This window comes from Neoarius graeffei, chromosome 22, assembly GCF_027579695.1.
Source record: "Neoarius graeffei isolate fNeoGra1 chromosome 22, fNeoGra1.pri, whole genome shotgun sequence".
Classification (NCBI taxonomy): Eukaryota; Metazoa; Chordata; class Actinopteri; order Siluriformes; family Ariidae; genus Neoarius; species Neoarius graeffei.
In genome coordinates, this window is record NC_083590.1 from 52961860 (window position 1) to 52977248 (window position 15389).

At 42.2% G+C, this 15389-nt stretch overlaps 1 protein-coding gene across 1 annotated transcript in view; it reads left to right on the plus strand.

Moving 5' to 3' along the window:
• Positions 1-15389, plus strand: part of ubap2l (ubiquitin associated protein 2-like) — a 161324-nt gene that overhangs the window by 61883 nt on the left and 84052 nt on the right. The window contains 1 exon segment of the mRNA XM_060904950.1: positions 9659-9765. Within this exon segment, the coding sequence (XP_060760933.1) occupies positions 9659-9765 (107 nt within the window).

The window sequence follows — 15389 nt, forward strand, 5'->3', positions numbered from 1 at the left end:
CTTAAAGGTCAAATAAATAGGCCTATAAAATAAATACATTTTAAAAAATAGTGAAATTATAATAATATGATCAATAGAGCAATAGATCACAGCAGTTGTGCTGTGTCCTGCACGTCATTGCTCTCATCCATGGCCAAAGCAAAAAACTCGAATTCTGACGCTCTCTCATTCAGCTGGTCATACACGTTGTCCCCCAAATCTTCGGTTCGCCTGGTCATAGTAGGTGCGGAGAGACTCGCTGCGTTGAGCGCATCCTTCTTGTCGGGACACACCTCCTCGGCCACAGCAAGCATGCATACTTTAACAAAGTCGCCATCAGTAAACGGCTTTCCATGGGCAGCTAGTAGGTGAGCTACCTTATAGCTAGCTCGGACAGCAGCCTGGTTGATCTGGGTTTGGCGAAGAAATACATTCTGTTGTGCAGCCAGTCCGCATTTCATCCTCCGAATCCTGTCTTCTCTTGTTTGCCCTCGCAAACTAGCATTTCATAGTGACGACGCAGATTATATTCTTTGAAAACCGGCACGCTTTCTTTACATGCAAGACAAACTGCACGGTCCTTACACTGAACGAAAAAATAATCGGTGGTCCACTGTTCTTTAAAAACTCTGCACTCTGTCAGCTTTTCGCTGACCGCTAGCCATTTTGCTGTCCTGACAGTTCTCTGCGCGTGCACTGCCCGTCACTGCTTGATCGCGAGCATATGACGAAAATTCGGAAAATATGAATAGTTCATTTTATAACTAAATATCAATTTTAATTGATAAAATCAAAAAAATGCAAGATGCAGACATGTTGTTGTTGTTATTATTATTTGCCAAAAAGCAATTTAAAAAAATAGGCCATGACCACTTTTGGGGATTGCCTCATAGGGCCGGTTCAAGTGATGGGGGGCAGAGGGGCTGGGGGGCCGGTCAAAGGGGGGTGGCGGGCCGGATCGGGCCCGCGGGCCGTAGTTTGGTGACCCCTGGTCTAGACAGTAGCTGAGAATAAAGATGCCTCATTCATGTGCTGCGTTTAACTGTACCAACAGGTTTACCGTCCAAACGAGATCACATGGGATTACCTTTCACAGGTGAGACTGGAAAAATACTTTTCAATACTGTTCCTTCAGTCTTCAGTTTCCCAGCTCATCTCCACCGGGGGGGTGTAGAGTTATAAGCGGTGAGAATTAGATAATACAGTGCCACACTATAGTACGATTCGCACGGGATAAGTATTACCTATGGACCTCTGGTAATTTGCGATTACCCCCGCACCTCTGTGTTATTGTGTGGCGCATTCGGACGGGATAAGCAAAAGTCTGTAATTCACTGAATTTACAGACATTGTGACCGGATGTGTCATAAGTTCACAGCATCCTGTTTCATAGACAGAAGAGATGGGATTTATGGCTCTTTGATGGGATCCGCATCTTTGTGATCCATTCTTTGAAAAGAGCCGTTCAAAAGACTGGCTCATTCGGCTCTTTTTTTAAAATATTTATTCAGTTTTAAGAAGACAGCGTCTAAAGAAGCCAGATCCCTCTGCTTAGACAGTGACATCAATATTTCTAGACATCCCTTTTATATAAAGCAACCTAGACTTACATTATTGTAACCCCTAAACACTCATAAATAACCATTAAAAAACAATGAGGGCTTCAATGAATGTCCATGCAGAACGGCTATTCTGTAAAAAAAAAAAAAAAAAGAACCCACTCAAGAACAGTTATCAAGAACGCAAGAATATTTTATAGAAAAACACTTGTTTTACAAAAATATTTAAGTCTGAGATACAAAATAGATACAACTACAATAAATATAACAAGAACTAGTTATCACACAAGAACATTTTAATAGAAAAAAACAAACTTTCTATATTAAAAATATTAAAATTGTAACAAAAATAGATACAACTAAACAGTCAGATAAATAGTTATAACAAGAACACAAGATTATTTTAATAGGAAAAAACAAACTATTAATGCAAAAAATATATTAGAAAAATAGATACAACTAGACAAACGGATAAATAAATAAAATACACAAAAATAGAACGAACAAAATGACGATAGAATAAATTAAATGAACGTCCGTGCAAAGTAGTTTTCCCACAATATTATCATTAATATCACACAACATTATAAACTATATACAAAACAATTTGAACTACAACCCCGATTCCAAAAAAGTTGGGACAAAGTACAAATTGTAAATAAAAACGGAATGCAGTGATGTGGAAGTTTCAAAATTCCATATTTTATTCAGAATAGAACATAGATGACATATCAAATGTTTAAACTGAGAAAATGCATCATTTAAAGAGAAAAATTAGGTGATTTTTAAATTTCATGACAACACATCTCAAAAAAGTTGGGACAAGGCCATGTTTCCCACTGTGAGACATCCCCTTTTCTCTTTACAACAGTCTGTAAACGTCTGGGGACTGAGGAGACAAGTTGCTCAAGTTTAGGGATAGGAATGTTAACCCATTCTTGTCTAATGTAGGATTCTAGTTGCTCAACTGTCTTGGGTCTTTTTTGTCGTATCTTCCGTTTTATGATGCGCCAAATGTTTTCTATGGGTGAAAGATCTGGACTGCAGGCTGGCCAGTTCAGTACCCGGACCCTTCTTCTACGCAGCCATGATGCTGTAATTGATGCAGTATGTGGTTTGGCATTGTCATGTTGGAAAATGCAAGGTCTTCCCTGAAAGAGACGTCGTCTGGATGGGAGCATATGTTGCTCTAGAACCTGGATATACCTTTCAGCATTGATGGTGTCTTTCCAGATGTGTAAGCTGCCCATGCCACACGCACTAATGCAACCCCATACCATCAGAGATGCAGGCTTCTGAACTGAGCGCTGATAACAACTTGGGTCGTCCTTCTCCTCTTTAGTCCGAATGACACGGCGTCCCTGATTTCCATAAAGAACTTCACATTTTGATTCGTCTGGCCACAGAACAGTTTTCCACTTTGCCACAGTCCATTTTAAATGAGCCTTGGCCCAGAGAAGACGTCTGCGCTTCTGGATCATGTTTAGATACGGCTTCTTCTTTGAACTACAGAGTTTTAGCTGGCAACGGTGGATGGCACGGTGAATTGTGTTCACAGATAATGTTCTCTGGAAATATTCCTGAGCCCATTTTGTGATTTCCAATACAGAAGCATGCCTGTATGTGATGCAGTGCCGTCTAAGGGCCCGAAGATCACAGGCACCCAGTATGGTTTTCCAGCCTTGACCCTTACGCACAGAGATTCTTCCAGATTCTCTGAATCTTTTGATGATATTATGCACTGTAGATGATGATATGTTCAAACTCTTTGCAATTTTACACTGTCGAACTCCTTTCTGATATTGCTCCACTATTTGTCGGCGCAGAATTAGGGGGATTGGTGATCCTCTTCCCATCTTTACTTCTGAGAGCCGCTGCCACTCCAAGATGCTCTTTTTATACCCAGTCATGTTAATGACCTATTGCCAATTGACCTAATGAGTTGCAATTTGGTCCTCCAGCTGTTCCTTTTTTGTACCTTTAACTTTTCCAGCCTCTTATTGCCCCGTCCCAACTTTTTTGAGATGTGTTGCTGTCATGAAATTTCAAATGAGCCAATATTTGGCATGAAATTTCAAAATGTCTCACTTTCGACATTTGATATGTTGTCTATGTTCTATTGTGAATACAATATCAGTTTTTGAGATTTTGTAAATTATTGCATTCCATTTTTATTGGCAATTTATACTTTGTCCCAACTTTTTTGGAATCGGGGTTGTATTAGGCAAACAGATAAAACTTGAATAAATAAAAGGCAAATGCTGTTTAGCCTACTTCTTGTCCTTGGGCAAAAGCTTTATCTGAAACACAGTACAGAAAAAGAACGACAGAAAGAACGGCTCCCCCAGCTCGAGACTCGGTTCTCATCGTTCATGCCTAGGAGCCGTTCAAAAGAATCGGTTCGTTCGCGAACGTCACAACACTAGTAGACAGGAGTTCAAAATGCTTATCTGGTTCAAATACGGGATAGGCCTACTACCACTTGCCCTTGAAATGCTGTTTATCAAAATTTCGCCCGTATCCTCCATTATTCACTCCAGAAAAGTACAAGAGACACGCGTTTAATAATTACAAACACAGACAAACGTGCGCATTCACACGGGACTTGTATTACCACTGGACGTCTGTGTTTTGCCGAAACACAGTAGGTAATTCGCGGCGGAATTATTACTTGGCAAATTACGGACATGGCGCATTCGCACGGGACTAAGAACTCAGACATTCTCTGTAATTATTCCGAATTACCAGAGGTCCACAGGTAATACTTATCCCGTGCGAATGGGGCTTAAGATGAACGTTTTTGAACATATGATGAATGTTTTTAATAGGGATGGGAATCTTCATCAACACGATACGATACGCATCTCGATGCACTGCCAACGATTCGATACATTAACGGTTCATGAAATTACTAATGGTAAGATGCGATACGATTTTCCAACCTACTGCGATACAGTGCGATACTGTACGATTTCATTTTAACACAATGCGATGCAGTGAGATTCGATACGATGCGATGCAGAAGAAAATTATACCATGGAATACATAGTATTTCTCAAGTACTGGCACTTAAAGCATCACCACTGGCTGTGCCTTTTTATTTTAAAAAAACAGGAATTACACAATTTCAAAATTCAGACCTGAATAATGAACAATTAACTTTCTGCCACATTTTTATGTTAACCTAAGCAGCTCAGGCTGCGTTAAGTTTTTGAAAGAGGTTTAATAAAGAATTAGATTTATACTAATAATAAAGAAAAAAGCCATGAGATTTTAGGATGGTGGATCCCATCCAATATAATAACTAGTAAATTAACAAAAAATTAACCTTACTTTGTCGTACAGAGCAGGAATTATCCTGTCAGTGAAAATCTTCCTGTCAGGTATGCTATATCTTGGCTCCACGACTTCAAGGAGGTATTTGAAAGCCTTGCTCCCGGTTATGCTGTAAGGTAGCATGTCTTTGTATATAAAGAAGGATATGGCTTCTGTTATGGCTTTCGATTGAGCAGAATTACTAGACAGTGGGGGTTGAAAAAACTGTGGGCCTACCACTACTTTGCTCACCAGGTGCATTAGTAGCACTACTGCTAGCTGAAGTCGACGATACATTCAAGTCGTGTCGCCGCTTCAGGCGAGTAGTTAAGTTGGTGGTGCTCCCTGTGTATTTAATCGCCGCACGGCACAGTTTGCATATCGCAGTAGATTTGTCCAGCTCTCCACCTCGCTTGTAAAAGCCGAAACTTTTCCAAACTATTGATTTAAAGCCAACCGGTGAATGTATTACTTCAGATTCTTCCACGTTTCGCTGGCCGCCTCTGACTCAAAATCTGACCGCTGTTCCTCTGCTATTTGCTTGGCCCGCCTCTTCGCGCGAGACGAGAGTTGGGCTGAATCAGCCAATGACGGCTGCATAGATAACTCAACCCAGAAACAGGCCAGTTTTTAAAAAGTTAAATAATAGATATTATTCGGGTCGTATCGATGCAGATATTTTAGTCGCGATGCATCTCGATCCCATTTGAATTTTTAACTGATTCAGACGTTTGCCAACCGATGCAACCGCATCGTATGGTTCGCATCGATTCCCCGATGCAAATTGGTGAATCTTCCCAACCCTAGTTTTTAACCTTTCTGAATGTGAAGGAATCAGTGATGTGTTTTGTTTTGGGATGGCGTTAGAACCTGGCCGAACTCAGTTTGGCGCTCATTCAGCTCACTTTATTCAGCGAGAGTAGGTCTGTGTGGTGACTCAATAAATAAAACAGCACATTTTTATTTTCATTCACTATTTCCAGTTTTTCCACTATTTCCATCATTTATCATATTCAGTCTTGTAGGTTGGTTATTGTGGCCTCAGGTTTTGGGAGCTTGCTACGGTATGCTGCCTGATTAGCTTACCTGAGCTATCTATCGTGGATCTGTCGCTAGTTTGCAGTGTACAGGGGATTTCGCACACTATTTATAACCATCACATTAAAAGTTATATATGTTGTTTTGATGCCTGTTTGTTTCCCAAATATATCCGTGTGTGTGTCTTAATGGGTGAATAAAAGGCATCGAGTTAAATATTATTGTAGAAAGGGGCTTTATGAAGTTCAGTCCATTTACTTGCATTGGTTTACGGGGAAGATTTGCCACATCCAATATGGCGGACACTCTGACGTATCCCAGCAACGGGCCACCAGCTCAATGCGGCGTCTATGTTTATATGTCTATGGGGTAAACAAACAGCATGTGGAGAGGGACACCATTGGAGCGTCGAGTGTTTTGGTGAAGATTCAGCGATCATGGAATGAGCGGAGAGCCTCTTCCTGCTCATGTTTCAACGAAAACTCCTAATTCTTCTAAAACTGATTCCAAAGCGGAGTCAAACGAGCGCTGTTCACTAGCACTTTCTCCAGCGTCGCGCAGCCTTGTCGTCACTCCTGCAAAAGCCCGCCCAAAGAATCCAAACTAAAACCTTGTGTCGTGATTGGCGGGCACGATCTGATGCCCGGGGTGTGGTGTTGATTCTGTTCTGTTTGATTTGTAGTCATGTGAAGAAGCAAGTTGAAATTGACACTTTTTTTTGAGCCGTTTCACTTTGTGCCAACCATGTTTTGAGACATTATGTTTGGTGTTGATTACAAGAGGTTCCTTTTATGTTTGATCTGTGCCAAATTGCTTTGATGATATGTATTCTAGTTCCAGGTAAATTTGTTTCCATTGTTGAAAATAACTATGCAAATTAATGTAAGATAATAGTTTAGTTTGTAGAATAAATTTTGTCAAACTATTTTGTTTTGGTGTGACTTTTCAGGGTAGTTTTGCTAGAAAGCTTTGGCGGTGTAACGATATGCGTATCGACCCCCCCCCCCCCCCCCCCCCCCCCCCCCCAAGACTCAGTACCCAACCTTGTATTACTATTTACAATTTCAGAATGTTGGCTGCTATGATAATGGCTTCTCACTTTGCGTTACTGTAGTTGGTCTTTCATGTTTCATTTGCATCCTCCGTTTTTTCTTCACTGTTTCAAATTTGTGCCCCACAGTGCCTTGCGTGACTGGGGAAAGCCCACCACGTGATGCATGACGTAGTATCTTGACTTGGGTCACAGTAAAGCAAGAAAAAATGCAGCAGAGAATTTAGGGCTGCATGGCTCTAAATTCTAGGGCTGTAACGATATGCAAATCGAAATCGCGATACGCAGAGCCACGATCCGTATCGCGATACAAGAAGGCAGAATCGCGGTACACCCTTTCAAACTTCTCCTCAGCCCAAAAACAGAGGCGCTTCCAAACTTCAATTTATGAATACTTTACTTTTTATTTAAATTACATTTTAAACTTACTTAAATTACTTTTATTTTTTATATCTATTAGTAAGTCGTTTTTTCGCCGACCTGCGACAATCTTCTGCGAGTCACGCAACGTCCACACTCGCCACTGGCAGAGCATTCGTTTCTTTTAAGCGGTCGCCATTCTGGTTGCGACACGGGGAGCGAATCTGTAAACAAGCAGCTCATTGGCTGGCTAGGTGTGCCACAAGCCAATCACAATCACTTGACCGGAAAGGCATGCAGTGTTGCCAGATTGGGCGGGTTTAGGTGCTTTTTGGCTGGTTTTGAACATATGTTGGGGTGGAAAACGTTAGCAATATCTGGCAACACTGAAGGCATGTCTGCTTGGGCGGAAGCCTTCTGCGGCAGTTACATTTTGGCACGCGAGCAATGTTTCACCATAAAAATTCCGTAATTTCCATCTGTTTTCCGCGATCACAGAAAATCATTGGCCCTATGAGAGTGAGACAGCCACCCCCCCCAAAAAAAATCTTAACGGATTTACACGATTTGGAAAAATGACTTTTTCAGAACCGAAAAAACCAGAGCTTCCGGCTCAACAGTATTATTTTGAGAAATAAAACAATCTTTGGATATACATTGGTTCATTTTTGCATACATATTACTCATTCTCTGTAGCGGTCTGAATTATTTGTTATTAAATAGTTAATGTAAGTAAATGTTAAGTCAAATTTACTACTTTAAAAAAACATTTAAAAAAAAAAATCGTGGGCGTATCGAGTCGTGGGTCAAAAATCGCGATACGAATCGAATCGTGAGTTGGGTGTATCGTTACAGCCCTACTAAATTCATTCATTGTTCTGTTTAAAAATGAATAAAATACGAAGTCTGAGGTTCAAATTCAGTAGCTTTCAGTCCACTAAAGAAAAATAATTGGGTGTCGGGGAAAATTCTTGAAAAATTTGAACGGCAGTCTACCTGTAGTTTCAGTTTGTAGTTTCAGATTTACCTTTCGGATGGTTTGTGGTTTTTTGTTAATGCCTCCTTTTTCTATGTTTAGGTGATTTTTGAGTTAAAGAACAAAAAACAAGTTTCGGTATGCCGCAGCAGGAGATGTTGTACCGTATTTTCTGGACTATAGAGCGCACCTGTATATAAGCCCCATCCGCTCTATTTTTTAAAAAAAATTAAAAAAAAGATATACAAGCCGCACCGGGCTATAAGCCGCAGATATCTATGTTGAAAAATGAGATATTTACTGCATGTACAGAACGATTTTGTACTGTAAATGTACATGTATGTACCTGAACAGATTCTTTCCGAACAGTGCCTTTTAACACGGCAGCAACTTTGCTGATTAAAACGGAACAGAACCAAGAGAAAATAACCGGTATTTATTTACCTTCATTTCTCCTGTGTTTGAAACCACAAGGCACTTTAATCATCTTCGCTGGATTTGAAAATAATTACCAGTTAGTAATTTGTCGTGCGTGTTCTATCTGCTAAAGATCTGCTAATTCTTCTTTGCATTGATTTTTCGTCGATCTTATTTTTGATTCTACTTCCGGTTAGAGCGCCCCTAGTGGTGGAAGAAAAATCCACAGAATAGCCGCACCTTTGTATAAGCCGCATGGTTCAAAACCTAGGAAAAAAGTAGCGGCTTATAGTCCAGAAAATACGGTACATGATGGAGATTTTTATGCATTTGAAGATTTCTTGTCTACTCGTGTTGAGTTAAAATAAGGCTGGTTAGGGCTTTCGGAAATGGCCTCTTGTTCTTTCTGATCTTTTCTGATTTAATCCTCTCGACGTGATGTTACCCTGCCAGTCGTGTCCAGTGACATTTACTCCAAATATATTCAGACCTACCAGTCTTTCCTATGTTTTGCGTCACTAGTGTCACGATTTAACGTCAGTTATCACTCAGGATATGGTTATAACGATGCAGTCTGATCACGATTCGATTCACGCTACAGGCTTCAGTTCGATTCTCACAATGTTTTGAACAAAATTTAAATAACGAATAATTGACACTTTTTGTTCCTCAAACAAACGGGTACCAACTTGTCTGTGTAAAAAATTTTATATTCAGATTTAATATTGCAAATGAAATGTGCTATATGTTCACCATATCTTGAAAATAAATGTAGAAATTCTCCCAAAAAGTTTGAAAATGGTGTTTCTTCTCTCACCAGGCCCTCAGTGCCCTGACTGTACCCACACCCTTGCTACAGTCTCCTGTATTTATTCTCTGAAATGTATCTGTAGTGCACTTTCAGTGCTTTTTGAGATGTTTATATTCCCCTGAAAGCTTTTTTCCCCTCTCTCTCTGTTGCAGTACATTTAATCCAGCAGATTATGCTGAGCCAGCACAGACTGAGGAGAGCTATGCTATGGGAAGCACTTGGAGCAACACGGGCAACTTGGAACCAGAAGATGGAGCCAGTTAGTATCCCTCCATTACTCTCTCTTTTAATACACTGCCTGGCCAAAGTCACATTCTGGTATTTCACCGCACCGCCTTTAGCTTTGATTATGGCACATTTTCACTTTGGTATTGTTTAGCAGCATTATGCAACATCTCAGCATTTATTCCCCTCCAGAGTTGCATTAATTTTTTCCCTAAGAGCTTGTCTTGATTATCAGAGGGTCGAGCCACTCTGTAAATTCTTCAGCATCCCAAATATTCTCAGTGGGGTTAAGGTCAGGACTCCTTTTTTTTGGGGGGGGGGGGTTAATTCATATGTAAAATGATTCCTCCTGCTCCCTGAACCACTCTGACTATTTGAGCCCTACTTTTATTCCAGTGTTGTCAGGGAAGGAAAATCCATCGATCTAAACCTGGCAGGGATGATTTTTTTCCGCGAATTCACAGAATTCCGCTTTTTTCACCTCAAAACTTGAAGAAAAATTTTTTTCCGATTTTTCCCTCATCCACATTCGTATCCTATTCGTTCCGACTTTGTTTGAAAGATGGCAGCCTCGGATTTGCATCTTTACGCTCGATCACGGAGGCTGCCATCTTTCAACTCTTTGTTTGAAGCGAGCTTACGTACAGCTATCTAACAAGCGCGTTCATTGGTTGTTACAGAGCGATGAGCCAATCACGTACCTCGTTACGTCATTGAGATGAAACGAGGTACGTGATTGGCTCATCGCTCTGTAACAACCAATGAACGCGCTTGTTAGATAGCTGTACGTAAGCTCGCTTCAAACAGAGTTGAAAGATGGCAGCCTCCGTGATCGAGCGTAAAGATGCAAATCCGAGGCTGCCATCTTTCAAACAAAGTGTTAGCTATCAAAACAAAAATACTAAAAGTACACGAGGACGCAAAAGTAGAGGCAACAAAGGTGACAAATAATGCCACACCTAAAATTTATTTAAAAAAACCTACCTACCCGGTATTTTGTGTGATAAAAATAAAATAAAAGACCTACCTACCTACCCTATTTTTTTTTCAAGATGTAATAGGAAACAAACAATTATTTTTTTTCTTGGCCTAATCTAGGTCGTGTAGCTCGATTCCGAGAAATCAAGTTCGGTTTCAGCCGAATTAAGGTGTTTACATGGCATTTTGAACTTCGATTTCAGTCGAGCAACGGCAGGAATTCGATTCTCTCTATGTGCATGTAGACGCACTGATGATTTTTAAAAGTACGATTGTGACATGCATACTGTATGTAGTATAATATACATAGATACTGTAGCTGAACTTGTGCTGAATACAGTGTCGTATGATTTTGAAAATACTGCTAGGATTTGTTGACATTGACGACAAAACCAGAGCATACTAAAATCAGGAGTGCCAGAAAATACCCTCAGACCCCAGAGGGTTAAATTGGAACTCTTCATGCACTTCAGACTGAGCTATGCGCTGTGCTGTTTCTCCCTACATGGCACTGTGGTTATGAACTCGAAGTGCTTCCGGGCACCAGCTCGCACCGTTTCATGTGTGTACAAACGCATGCACAAGCGGTGAAGGAAAACTAGCACAGAAAGAGCCTCACCGCAACAGCATGCACACACGTGCTTTCTGGATACCGTAAATCCTCTAATACTGGCCTGTATTCCATTACTGGCCAGGACTCTAATATTGGCCGGTCTCGCTGTCGGAGGAGGTAAATAATGGCCGGACTCTAATACAGGCCGGGGCTATAACCAACGATGTTTCCGAGATCATAGTGGCCTTACACAATCGCTCCGATCTGAAAGACAATTGTGATCAGTGGCGCCGCCAGGCGTATGGCCGTACGCACTAGGCGTACCTTGGGGAGAGGTATTTTTTTTAAATTATAATTGTTACCTGAATGCTTTGGCAATGCAACATAAGAGAGAGAGAGACGTGTGTGTGCCGGCGCATTTGTGTGCTTCAGGAGTGGGCGGGGTGTGCGTGACCAAGAAAGCTCATTGGTCAATGCAGATATACTTTTCTTGCACCACTGAGGTTCTCTCCAGTTTTGAGAAACGGAGACAGACAATCGTCAGTAGTCAGAGCTTGTGCGAGAATTTATTGAGAAGCGAGTCAAAAATGAGTAAACGAACCCTGAAACAAACGAGCTTGTTTCAGACTTTTACGAAAAAGTCCAAAAGCAGTGATCCAGGGGTGTCATCTGCTTGCCAGTCCTCTCCAGTATCAGCTAGTAACACGGCACCGGCAGCTTCCACTCCTCCGCAACCGAGCAGCAGTACGCTGCAGCTGGATGCGAGCTCAGTTCCTTTGAGGGAATTGCCTTCATCTACCTCTGAGTTTGAAACTAGCCATACATCCAGTGAATTTCATATAAGAACACCTACATCTCCCCATGTCCCTTACGATCAGAAGTAGATGGTTGCTCCACCTTGCTGACAAATGAGCCATCAGATAGCTTTACTAATGAGCCACGAGTCAGCCCGCTATCACTGACATCAGATTTATCAGACATAGGGAAACTTCAACCAGATGCCTTAAAATGTGCACCGGACTCTGTAAAGCTCAATGTCCTACAGAACCGCTTCAAACCAGACAGAGGGTGGGTGGCTCCTTCTACTCTGATTTTCGGTAAACTCAGAAAAATACCCGAGGAGTTTTTCAGCGAGTCTCTGTACCCCACGTTGCGCTACAGTGTGTGTCAGAGTCGTGCGTGCGGTAGTGCTGAGCAAGTTCACTAGATTCTAATCGAGGCTATAAAGAGTTTATTGTTTATTGTCGTGTGTAGTTCACATATGTTGTTCAAATATCAGCCTGTGTTCATGTAAGGCTATTGTTCAATTTCAAGTTAAAGTTCTATCGTTGTTTTGTGTATAAGCCTATAGATCGACTCTTCATAGAAACTGCAGCACGCAAGCGTTTTTTTTTTTTTTTTTGGGGGGGGGGGGATTACACCGCTAGTGCGTACCTTACAGTTCAACCCTGCAGGCGCCCCTGATTGTGATTACCGGTAGGTCTGGTGGTAACCAGGCAACCAAGCATCAACCTATTTTATAGGTTCAAATAGACACAAAATCTCGTTTTTATTCATTCCACTGGTAGTCTGTTTTGCTCAAATAGAAATAGAGGCCTGCCTCTAATTCTGGCCTCCTTCCAATAATGGCCTGGACCAAGATGCACTTGAGTGAAATAAAGGCCCCGGCTTATATTAGAGGATTTACGGTATCCACCATCTCTCATACAGCGTCTGCAAGCACTGATCTGAGAGAAAATGAAATGAATGCACAGACGGTGCACCCAAGAGGAGCGCCAGTGTGTGTGTGCGTCCCCGTTTCCAGCCTGCGAGTTAATTGTTCTGCATCTCTCCTGGGTTGTGGTCCAGGTCCTATCGGAGTTGTCATGACCAGGAGTTAACCTGTGTTGACTCACTTGGTTTGAATTGACAAAAGAAGTGTTGAATGTTTGGTTAAGTAACCCAGGTCTGACCCTGACCTTTGGTTTTGGAAGCGGTATGATTTTGCTCCGATTCTTACCCTAACCAACCCAGCCGACGCGAGTCTGAAGATTAAAGTAGGACGAGGCACGAATCTGACCGTCTCTCACGTCTTCCCACTCCGATAGAACCCTTTAACCTGGAGGCCCTGTCCGCCGTCATGTTTGTAATAACTAGAAACGATCGTGTGAAGCAAATATCTTTTGCCCTCAGACCCCTGTATTGTGGTAGCCTGGGAAATCCCATGCTGCTTTGCACAATCGTTCCGATCTGAAAAGACAGCATGGAAACTCTGGTCTAAAGGCTCGCCTGAGTTAGGGAGCCAATCAGAGAGTGGGGAGGGGTGGAAAGACGGTGACGCGTACTATTTGACAAACGGAAGCTTGTAGTTTATTCGGGACTGTTTACGGATCACATTTAACATGGCGGCGAGTAGGGATGGGACATGATTTTCGAATAGTCGAATATTCGTGACGAGTTCGAATAATGAATAGTAATTTCGAATGCCGTTTTGGCTTGCGTTACATTCCACTAAAAAAAAAAATGAGAGCGGAAAGGCGTTTCCTTGTTCCTAACATACTCTGTTGCATTAATTCGGCCAGAGGGTGCCGCTGTCGTACAGTAAAGGTAGTCAAATGCCAGCAGCGCACGCAAGGTCGCATACATTGCCTCATTTTTGGATCCCAGACACAAACACCTGAGGTTCGCAACTGACGAGGTGAGAAACACAGTGCAGGCCGAGGTGAGAAACCTTCTGTCCATGGCAGATGATGAAGAGGCCGGAGAGGCGGCGGAATCGCATGAAGGGCCCAGCGAACCGAAACATTCCTGAAAGGATGGCCCATTAACAGCAGCAATTGCCGTCATATTTGGCGAGGATTACAGCACAGAGAGGGCAACATGCGTGACTGAACTGACTCAGTACTGCCAGGATACATGCCCACCGCTCCACACTGACCCGATGACATGGTGGAAAGACAATCAACAGAAATACCCTCGCCTGGCAAAGTTGGCCAGCGCCTACCTGTGTGTGCCTGCAACGTCCGTGCCATCGGAGCGTGTGTTCTCCGCAGCCGGTCTAATTGTCAATAGGCTGCGTACCCGTCTCCATCCCGACCACGTCGACATGTTAATTTTTTTGAACAAAAATATGTCTTAAGTTTATTCTGCTCTGACTGTTCGAATGCTTTCATTATCGTTTCCTAAACGGGCAGTTTCACCCACGGTTCCTTCCAGCAGATGAAAATAGTCGTGGCTGCATAGAAATGTACAATAAAATTGGAAGCCTATATTATTGTTTGATACTGTAGGCTATGTGAGGTGAATGGAAGTTTGTTTTTTGATGACTCATTAAACCGTTACCACTTTCACCCTGTCTGTCATGTGTGCGCGCGTTTGGGTGGGGCGGGCGGGGTTCTGTCGATTTTCGAATCGAATTTCGAATATCTTTTAGCGAATTTCGAATCGTGTTTTTGATCAAAAGTCACATCCCTAGCAGCGAGCGATACGAACCAAACTTTCGATCAAGCTTTAGACACTGTTCTGAATAGTGTTTTCCTATTTTTGTTTTGCCTTCTCTTTCTCTTTCCTTCTCTTCGTCGCTCTAACTACGTCACCGGGTACAACTGCCGTGATTGGCCATGGGCTACGTATACGCCAAATGATAGACATTCGCAACGTCCAATAAACGGCCGTTGACCATCGTAAACCACACCTCCCCTACGAGAAATTCAGTAGGCGGATTCCAGACCATATTTCACTTGTGATATGGTCTGGTGTTAACCAGACTAGTATTGTGGCAGGTGTTGCACCAGTGTTCTCACTTGGTGTTGAGCTCTACCTGTAAAGCCTGGTTTATACACCGAGAGGGGGGATAACGGGTAAATATGGGTGGACGTACTAGTGTTTGTGTGCTCCGTGTTAGGTGAACGCTGATTGGTTAGCAGAGAGGTTTGTCAATTGCATACATGTTTTCGTTGAATGATTGGACAGTTCAGATCTGTGACGGATTGGTGACGTTTCCAGGGTGAACCCCACCCCTTGCCGAAGTCAGCTAGGATTGACTCCAGCTCTGACATACAAGCGGTACAAATAACGGATGGATCAGCAATTCTTCCACCAGTTTATTTAAATTGAGATGAATATTGTTTTGAGTAATAAAGTACATA